The 10738-nt window shown below is 39.1% G+C and overlaps 1 protein-coding gene across 5 annotated transcripts in view; it reads left to right on the top strand.

Moving 5' to 3' along the window:
- The window catches only part of HACD4 (3-hydroxyacyl-CoA dehydratase 4), a 37566-nt gene extending 27207 nt beyond the window's left edge, over nt 1-10359 (top strand). For all 5 annotated transcript variants that reach the window (XM_081803029.1, XM_081803030.1, XM_081803031.1 and 2 more), the window contains 2 exons: nt 8505-8630; nt 9439-10359. In XM_081803029.1, coding sequence (XP_081659155.1) covers nt 8505-8630; nt 9439-9521 — 209 coding nt within the window. In that variant the 3' untranslated portion in view covers nt 9522-10359. The remainder of the gene's footprint in view (nt 1-8504; nt 8631-9438) is intronic.
- Nucleotides 10360-10738: the final 379 nt, after the last annotated feature.

Genomic DNA, 10738 nt, shown 5'->3' with positions numbered 1-10738 from the left:
GTCTGAGGAGACATGTATATAAATATGTTGCTAAGGGTGATGTCCAAATTACTGCTTATGTTTCCTTGCAGGAGTTTTGTGGTTTTAGGATTCACATTTAGGTCTGTGATCCATTTTGAGTTTATTTTTGTGTACGGTCTAAGAAAAGGGTCCAATTTCATTCTTTTGCATGTAGCTGTCCCATTTTTTTCTGCACCATTTATTGAAAAGGCTGTCTTTTCCCCACTGTAAATTCTTGCCTTTGTCATAAATTAATTGACTGTATAGGCATGGGTTTCTTTCTGGGTTCTCTATCCCGTTCCACTGATCTATGTATCTATTTTTTATGTCAGTACCATACTGCTTGGATTACTGTAGCTTTGTCTCATATCTTGAAGTCTGGAATTGTGATACCTCTGGCTGTGTTCTTCTTTCTCAAGATTTCTTTGTCTATTCAACGTATTTTGTGGTTCTCTACAAATTTTAGGATTATTTGTTCTGGTTCTATGAAAAATGCTATTGGTATTTTTATAGGGATTGCATTGAATCTGTAGTTTGCTTTGGGTAGTATGGACATTTTAATGTTAGTCTTCCAATCCATGAGCATGGTATATTGTTCCATTTGTGTCCTCTTCAGTTTCTTTCATCAATGTCTTACAGTTTTCAGAGTATAGGTCTTTCATCTCCTTGATTAAGATTATTCCTAGGTATTCTTTTTGGTGCAAGTGTAAATGGTTAGTATCATATAGTAGAAATGAAACAATTCTCTGTTAATTTTGTATCCTGTAAATTTACTGAATTCATTTATCAGTTCCAATAGTTTTTTGGTGGAGTCTGTAGGATTTTCTGTATGTGGTGTAGCATGTCATCTGCAAATGTGCTAGCTTAACTTCTTCCTTGCCAATTTGGAAACCTCTTTTTTCTTGTCTGATTGCTGCAGCTAGGACTTCCAGTACTCTGTTGAATAAAAATGGTGAGAGTGGACATCCTTGTCTTGTTCCTGATCTTAGAGAAAAACCTTGATTTTTCAGCATTGAGTATGATGTTAGCTGTGGGTTTTTCACATATGGCCTTTATTATGTTAAACCCATTTCATTAAGAGTTTTTATCATGAATGGATGCTGTATTTTGTCAAATGCTTATCTGCATCTATTGAAATGGTCTTATGGGTTTTATGTTTCCTGTTGTCACTGTGATACATCACATTGACTGATTTGCAAATATTGGATCACCCTTGCATCCCTGGAATAAATCTCATTTGTTCGTGGTGAATGATCTTTTTAATGTATTGTTGTATGCAGTTTGCTAATATTTTGTTGAGGATTTTTGCACTGTGTTCATCAGAGATCCTGGCTATAGGGTTTTGGTGTTTTTTTTTTTTCTTTTTTTTCTCCCTCTTTTAACAGTGTCTTTGGTTTTGAAATCAGGGTATTGATGGCCTTGTAGAATGAATTTGGAAGTTTTCCTTCCTCTTCTATTTTTTAGAATAATTGGAGACTAGGTATTAACACTTCTTTAAATGTTCAGTAGAATTCACCTATGAAGCTGTATGGTCCCAGACTTTTGTTTGTTGGGAGTTTTTGATTACAGATTCAATTTCATTACTAGTAATTGGTCTGTTCAAATTTTCTGTTTCTTCCTGAATCACTTTTGGGAGATTGTATATTTCTCAGAATTGATCTGTTTCTTCTAGGTTGTCCAATTTATTGGCATATAATTTTTCATATTCTCTTACAATCTTTTGTATTTCTCTGCTATCAGTGGTTATTTCTTCTCCTTCCTTTTTAATTTTATTTTAGTTCTCTTATTTTCTGATGAGTCTGGCTAAAGGATTATCAATTTTGGTATTTCAAAGGACCAGCTCTCTTTTTTTGTTTTGTTTGTTTTTAGTTTTTCACTTATTTCTGCTATAGTCTTTATTATTTCCTTCCTTCTGCTTTCTGCTAGCTTTGGGGTTTGTTCTTTTTCTAGCTCCTTTAGGTATAAGTTTAGGTTGTTTGAGAGTTCTCTTGTGTGTTGAGATAGGCCTATATTGCTATAAACTTCCTTCTTAGAACTGCTTTTGCCACATCCCAAAGATTTCGGGCTGCATTGTTTCCATTTTCATTTGTGTCTGTGTATTTTTTTTAATTTTCTCTTTGATTTCTTTGTTGACCCATTCATTGTTTAATAGCAGTTTAGCCTTCATGTATTTTTATTCTTTCCAGAGTTGTTTTTATAATTGATTTCTAGGGGCGCCTGGGTGACTCAGTTAAGCGTCTGCCTTCAGCTCATGTCATGATCCCAGGGTCCTGGGATCGAGCCCAGCATAGGGCTTCCTACTCAGTGGGGAGCATGCTTTTCCCTCTCCCTATGCTGCTCCCCCTGCTTGTGCTTGGTCTCTCTGTCAAATAAATAAATAAAATCTGTAAAAAAATTATTTTTATAATTGATTTCTAGTTTCATACTGTTGTTGAAAAAAACACTTCATAGGACTTCAGTCTTTTAAAAATTTTTGAGACTTGTGTTGTGGCCTAACATTTGATGTATCCTGGAGAATGTTCTGTATGCACTTGAAAAGAAGGCATATTCTGTTTTTTAATGGAATGTTCTGTATATATCTGTTAGGGCCACCTGGTCTAATTATGCCACTCCCATCTGGCCTGCAAAGTTTCTGCTGAAAAAATCAGCTGATAGTTGTAGGGGATTTCCCTGTGTGTAATGGTTTTCTTTTCTCTTGCTGCTTTAAAAATTCACTCTATATCACTGCTTTTTGCCATTTTAATTATAACGTATCTTGGTGTAGACTTCCTTAGATTCATCTTGTTAGGGGCTCTCTGTGATTCCTAAAATGTGTGATGTCTCTTTTCTTTCTTAGATTAGGGAAGTTTTCAGTTATTTCTTCAAGTAAGTTTTCTGCTCCCTTCTTTCTCTCTCTCTCTCTTCTGGGATCCCTATAATGTGAATGTTGTTACTCTTGACGATGTTGTTGAGTTCCCTTAGCTGATCTCATTTTTTATTCTTTTTTGTTTTTGCTGTGCAGCCTGATTACTTTCCATTACTCTGTCTCCCAGATTGTTGATCTGTTCTGCATCCTCTGATCTGCTTTTGATTCCTTCCAGTGTATTTCATTTTTTGAATTCTTCAGCTCTAACTGGTTCTTTTTTGTATTTTCTCTTTGTTGAAGTTCTCACTGAGATCATCCACTCTTTTTTCACATCGAGTATTTTTATGACCATTACTTGGAACTCTTTATCAGGCACATTAGTTACTTGTTTCATTTAGCTCTTTTACTGTGATTTTGTTCTTTCATTTGGGCCATATTCCTCTGTCTCCTGATTTTGTCTAACTCTGTGTGTGTTTTTGTGCAGTAGGTTAGTCAGCTACATCTCCTGGTCTTGAAAGTTAGTGGCCTTAGGGCGCCTGGGTGGCTCGGTCGTTAAGTGGCTGCCTTCGGCTCAGGTCATGATCCCAGGGTCCTGGGATCAAGCCCCGCATCGGGCTCCCTGCTCGGTGGGAGGCCTGCTTCTCCCTCTCCCACTCCCCCTGCTTGTGTTCCCTCTCTTGCTGTCTCTGTGTCAAATAAATAAAATCTTTAAAAAAAAAAAAAAGTTAGTGGCCTTATGTTGAAGAGGTCCTGTGGAGCCCTCTAGCACAATTTCCCCTTGGTCTTCAAAATCAGGCACTTTAGGAATGTCCGCTGTGTGGGCTAAATGTGCCCTACTGTTGTGGCTGAGCTATGGTTTCTTCCAGTTCAGCCAGCTGCCATGACCCACTTTGCCTGCTGTGGGCATACTGGGCAGCATTTGGTCCCTACACCATTGAGAGGGCTGTTTGAGGCCTCTGTGACTAGTTGGTGGGAAGACCAGCAGTCAGCCTAGGTGTCTCCAGTTAGCCTCTCTGCCACAACTTCTGTTGCACCAAAGTGCAGGGCTTACTCCCTGCACAGCCAGCTAAGATCCCGGGCTGTTGAAACTGTGGGTGTACTGGTGTGTGGGACTTACTTCCCCCCTCCCCAGGGTAGGAGTCACTTTGGAGTAGCTTTGTCCCTGCCAGGGCCTTCTGCAGGATGTGGGAGGCAGGAGCCCATTTGCCTGCTGAAGGGGGCAGGTTGGATGGGTCAGGTCAGTGACATGGTGCTAGCAAGATAGAGGATTAGCACTGGCTCCCATAAGTGTCTAGTCATGGGGAGGGGAAGAGAAATGGCACCTGTCAGCACTTTTTTTTTTTTTTTTAATTTTAAAGATTTTATTATTTGACAGAGACACAGCGAGAGAGGGAACACAAGCAGGGGCAGAGGGAGAAGCAGGCTTCCCACCAGGCAGGGAGCCCGATGCGGGGCTCGATCCTAGGACCCCGGGATCATGACCTGAGCCAAAGGCAGACGCTTAATGACTAAGCCACCCAGGTACCCCCTGTCAGCACTTTTGTTCCCAGAGAAATCTGAAGATCCTGCCCTTCCAGCACACAATCTAAGACTAGTCTGTAAATTTCCGTGACACATACCCCAGGCACTTTTCAAACTGCTGCTTCTGCACTGTGTCTCCGCCAAGTTACTTATTATGCTGGGTTCGTAAGTGTGGGGACTCAGTTTCCTATTCCCCTCTGACTCTCCTGGCATTAAGCCTCCTGATTTTTAACATTCCTGGAGTTAAGCGCCACTGATTTTTTTTTTTTTTAATTGAAGTATAGGTGACAATTTTTACAGTAGTTTCAGGTATACAACATAGTGATTCAACAACTCTGTTATGCTGTGCTCACCACAAGTGTAGCTACCGTCTCTTACCATACAACACTGTTACAGTGCTATTGATTATATTCCTTATCCTGTAGCTTTTAGCCCTGTGACTCATTGATTCCATAATGAAACTTTTATCTCCCACTCCCCTTCACCCATTTTGCCCAAGCCCCCCACCCCATCCTTTGTAGCAACCATCAAGTCTCTGTATTTATGGGTCTGTCTGCTTTTTGTGCTTTTGTTTTTTAGATTCCATAAATAAGTGAAACCGTATGTCTTTTGTCTTTTTGTGTCTTATTTTACTTAGTGTAATACTCTCTAGGTCCCTCCATGTTCTTGCAAATGGTAAGATCTCCTTTTTTTATGGCTAAGTAATATTCTGTTGTGTGTATGTGTATATACACACACCACACATCTTTACTCAACTCTTGATGGACGCTTGGATTGCTTCCATATCTTGGCTATTGTAAATCATGCTGCAATAAACAGATGCATATATCTCCTTGAATTAATGTTTTTGTTTTCTTTGGGTAAATATCCAGTTTTGGAAATACTGGATCATATGGTATTTCTATATTTGATTTTTTTTTTTTTTAAACCTCCTTACTGTTTTTCACAGTGACTGCACCCATTTACATTCCTACCAATAGTGCAAGCAAGAGGGTTTCGTTTTCTCCACATCCTTACCAAAACTTGTTACTTTTCTTTTTGATACTAGCCATCCTGACAAGTGTGAGGTAATATCTCATTGTGATTTTGATTTGCATTTCTGAGATGATTAGTGATGTTGAGCATCTGTATGTCTTCGGAGAAATGCATGTTCGTATCTTCTGCACATTTTCAGATTGAATTGTGTTTTTGGTGTTGTATAAATTCTTCATATATTTTGAATATTAATGCCTTCTAAGATAAATAATTTGCAAATATCTTCTCCCACTCAGTAGGTTGCCTTTCTGTTTTGTTGGTTTCCTTTACTGTGTAAAATTTTATTTTGGTATAGTCCCAATAGTTTAATATTGCTTTTGCTTCCCTTTCCTGAGGAGACCTATCCATAAATCTGTTGCTAAGGGAGATATCCAAGACTGTACTGCCTGTTTTCTTCTAGGAGACTTATGGTTTCCTGTTTCACATTTAGGTCTTTAATCCATTGAGTTTATTTTTGGGTATGATATAAGAAAGAAGTCCAGTTTTTCTTTTGAATGTGGCTATTCAGTTTTCCCAGCATCATTTATTGAAGAGACTGCCTTTTCCCCATTGTATATTCTTGCCTTCTTTGTTATGACAAGATACATAGGCATGGGTTTATTTCTTGGTTCTCTATCCTGTTCCATTAACCTATATGTCTTTTTTTTTTTTTTTTTTAAAGTAGGCTCCATGCCCATTGTGGAGCCCAGTGCAGGATTTGAACTCACAACCCTGAGATCAAGACCTGAGTGGAGATTAAGATTTGGATGCTTAACCAGCTGAGCCACCCAGAGGCCCCCTATATGCCTAATTTTTTAAAAAGATTTATTTATTTTAGAGAGAGAGCAGGGGGAGGGACAGAGGAAGAGGAAGAGGAAGAGTCTTTTTTTTTTTTGAAGAGGAAGGGTCTTAAGCAAACTCTGCACTGAGTGTGGAACGCAGTGTGGAGCTTGATCTCGTGACCCTGAGATCATGACTTGAGCCAAAACCAAGAGTCAGATGCTTAACCGACTGTGCCACCCAGGTGCCCCTTTATATGTCTGTTTTTGTGCCAGTAGTATACTATTTTGATTATGCCAGCTTAGTCGTATATCTTGGAATATGCAGTTGTGATATCTCTAGCTGTGTTCTTTCTCAAGTTTGCTTTGGCTATTTGTGGTCTTCTGTGATTTTTTTTTTTAAACCTTTTTTTCTTTTAAGATTTTTATTTGACAGCACAAGCAGGGGGAAAAGCAGAGGGAGAGGGAGAAGCAGACTCCCCACTGAGCAGGGAGCCAGATGTGGGGCTCAATCCCAGGGCCCTGGGATCATGACCTGAGCTGAAGGCAGCTGCTTAACCAACTGAGCCACCCAGGTGCCCCAGGTCTTTTGTGATTCTATACCAACTTTAGAATTATTTGTTCTAGGTCTATGAAAAATGCTATTGGTATTTTGAGAGGAATTGCACTGAATCTGTAGTTTGCTTTGGGTAGTACGGATGTTTTAATGATAGTCTTCCAATCCATGAGCATGGTATATCTTTCCATTTGCATCATCTTCAGTTTCTTTCATCAGTGTCTTATAGTTTTCAGAGTATAGGTCTTTCATCTCCTTGGTTAAGTTTATTCCTAGGTATTTTATTAATGGGATTGTTGTTTTTTTAATTTCTCTGCTACTTTGTTCTTAGTGTATAGAAATGCAACTGATTTCTATGTGTTACTGAATTTGTTATTTCTAATAGTTTTTTTTTTCTTGGTGACGTCTTTAGGATTTTTATGTATAGTATCATGTCATGTGCAGTGAATTTAACTTCTTCCTTGCCAATTTGGAGGCCTCTTATTTCCTTGTCTGATTGATAGAACTTCTAGTAACTATGCTGAATAAAGTGGGAGGAGTGGATATCTTGACTTGTTCCTGATCTTAGAAGAAAAGCTCTCCATTTTTATCATTGAGTATGATGTTAGCTTTGGGCTTTTTTATATATAGCCTTTATTATGTTGAGGAGTATTCCCTCTAAACCCACTTGGTTGAGTTTTTATCATGAATAGATACTGAATTTCCGTCAAATGCTTTTTCATCTATTGATGATTTTTATCCTTTATTTTGTTAATTGTGTATCACATTGATTTGCAAATATTGAATCACCCTTGCATCCCCATAATCAGTCCCACTTAATTGTGGGAAATATTACTGAATGAGGTTTGCTAATTTGTTGAGGATTTTTGCATGTAAGTTCATTATGGATGATAGCCTGTATTGGTGGAGGGTAGTGTCTTTGTCTGGTTTTGATATCAGGGTAATGCTGGCCTCACTGAATGTATTTGGAAGCTTCCCTTCCTCTTCTATTTTTTTTGGAAAAGATTGTCACGAATATGTATAAACTCTTAAATGTTTTTCAGAATTCACCTGCAAATCCATCTGGTCCTGGACTTTTGTGAGATTTTTTAAATTATCAGTTCAACTTTGTTACTAATAGTGTATTCAGATATTTTTTTCCTGATTCAATTTTGGAAAGGTACACAATTCCACCCCTCCTACCCCTTTCCATGTGACCTTCTCTCTACAATGAGCTCTGGAAGGTCTGTTCTGTCTTTAGGTTGTTTTCAGAGTTGTATAGATATAGCTGTTATCTTGGGGTGTCCATGGGATGAGGTAAGCTCAGGATCTCCCTACGCCACCATTTCTCCCAGTTTCTTACCATTCTTTAAGTTCCGATGTTGGGGAAGGAGGAAGGAGGAGCTCTTCCAAGGCCAGTTAAGCTGAGGAAATGCTCAGTAAAACCAGTTTCCTTATTGCAGAGCTTTTTAGAATCTCTACTGTACTGATGTGTGTTTTGAAACTCCCAAGAAGAAACTCTATGCAGCATTCTTCAAATTCATTTGTCTATTTGTGAGAAGGGGGACAAGTAGTTGGGGATACCATTTTTAAAAAGCAGAAATTATTTCTCTGTAAAGTTCAAGTCACGCTGCTATAACGGCCTTGCCAGTTGAATCATTCCTTAGCTTCAGCTAAGGGAGTCAGCACCTGTCACAACTGTCATTATAAAATTCAGAATATCCCTGGACTCTGTAGACATTTATGTATACACATCCCTGTAGCAATATGAGGGGAAGGTTTCACAATTCCTTCTCTGTTCTTTAAACAGCATTTGCCATCTATCAGTCGCTGCCTTATTTTGAATCATTTGGCACTTATTCCACAAAGCTGCCCTTTGACTTATCCATCTATTTCCCATACGTGCTGAAAATATATCTCATGATGCTCTTTATAGGTAAGTGGCTTTTCTGTTTTGTTGTTGCATTCTTCCTGTGCTTTCTGCTTTGTGCTGCTATCTACTTTAACAGAAAGGTCTGTGAACATGGGAGAAACAGAGGAGGAAGCCCAGAATGATGAACTAGACCTTGTTAGTAAAGCACCTAGAAGTTACAATGCTTTTTTGCAGGACATCACAAGTTCAAATATATCACGTACAAACAAGAACAGGTTTACGGGCAGGTAACGTACCTGCGTTGTGTAGAAAACGTAGAAGTTTGACTATGGATACAGGGATCTACAGAGAAAACCTAGATGTCAAAGTAAGCAGGCTGCACCATTTGTATCATCTATTTTGTTTCCTGTTTGGTTTTATGTGCTAGCATTTCCCAGCAGGCACGTGGGAGTAGGTGCTAAAAACACAAGAAAAAATGTGTGGAACAAAAACTTAACAGTTAAGAAAGTTTAACTGGCAAAGACTTCCGTGATTACATTTCACTTTCTGCAGCTCTGACCTTCACAGATTCCCAAAGGTAGTTGTTCTAGAGCCAGTCATTATCAGACAAATAAGAACAATGCATAAGGGAGAAGACAGATGTGAAACTGCAGGGCTGATACAGCCACCGTCAAGAAAGGGGAAAATTAATTCCTTGCCTTAAACAAAACTTTACTTCCCTTTCTGGACCCTTGTTTAAGAGTTCCTTTTTTTTGAGTCTCCCTTGCAAGTGTCTTGTCCTTATTAGACTCCAGGCAGCACGCTGACTGTATTTTAAAACCAGAGAAATGGTTAATCAGCCTTACTTTTGCCGCTTCCTTCTCCATGTTAGGTATGTATTATACCTACAGTCATCTTTACTCAGAAAGAAGAGACATCCTCGGAGTCTTTCCCTTTAAAAAGAAGAAAATGTGAAGCACTGCATTCCGATGTGACATAAGAAAAAAAACAGGCTTGTGGACTCAGCTGCAACAAACAACACAGGAAGCATTCTGGTGGGTGCTACTTGACCCAGCTCCATGACATAATGGTTCTCCTCAAGCTTGAGACAAATCACAGCAGTCTGTTAACCTCACATATTTTCAAAACGCATATCCTGCACAACCTACTTTACCAAAGCTGTGGCTTTTATACAAGTATTATTTTCCTGTAAGGTGAATGAGAAATAGATTAACTGGAATGGATTCAATTAAACTGAGAAACCAAACTTGTTAGCCGGAATTATATCTGTTTACATCTATTTCTTTTCACTTCAGAGTTTGTAAATAGCGACTCCGCAGGAGGGCAAAAATGTGAAGTATGTTCTGCAGTTGTCACCATGGCCAGAGTTCACCCCCATCTTACACATTAGACACGCTTAGAAAATTATACATTAATATTTGGACTTTGATGCCTTAAAAGAGAAGCCTGATGAAAACAGAATGGATCTTTAGTAAAAATGCTCCATATTCCTTTTCTGGGGCAGGGGTTGAAATCAGACCATATACTTACCTTACAGGGAGACAAAAGGTAAAAAAAAAAACTAGAGTAAATTATTTTAAAGGAGGCAAGGCACTTAAGAACTAGTGATGTTTCAGGGGCGCCTGGGTGGCTCAGTCGTTAAGTGTCTGCCTTCGGCTCAGGTCATGGTCCCAGGGTCCTGGGATCGAGCCCCGCATCTGAAGCCTGCTTCTCCTTCTCCCACTCCCCCTGCTTGTGTTCCCTTTCTCTCTCTGTCAAATAAATAAATAAAATCTTTAAAAAAAAAAAAAAAGTGGTTTCAGATTATTACTGAGTTATTGCTAATTACTATGTCACATACAAGTCATCACCTAGAGTTTTGAAAACTCTTTGAAGATCTAAACTATATGTGAATAATTGACTAGTATCATTTCTGTACCATTGGTATATATTCACTTTTCTTGAACGAATTCTAGGATCTGGGGCACCTGGGTGGCTCAGTCAGTTAAGCATCTGCCTTCAGCTCAGGTCATGGTCCCAGGGTCCTGGGGTCGAGTCCCACATTGGGCTCCCTGCTCCACGGGAAGCCTGCTTCTCCCTCTCCCACTCCCCCTGCTTGTGTTCCCTCTCTCGCTGTGTCTCCCTCTGTCAAACAAAATCTTAAAAAAAAAAAAAATTCTAGCATTTTTTTT

This window comes from Leptonychotes weddellii, chromosome 14 (genome assembly GCF_054177405.1).
Source record: "Leptonychotes weddellii isolate Sample4059 chromosome 14, ASM5417740v2, whole genome shotgun sequence".
In the NCBI taxonomy this organism is placed as follows: domain Eukaryota; kingdom Metazoa; phylum Chordata; class Mammalia; order Carnivora; family Phocidae; genus Leptonychotes; species Leptonychotes weddellii.
The sequence above is the reverse complement of the archived record's forward strand: the minus strand, read 5'-3'. Positions and strand labels throughout refer to the sequence as shown.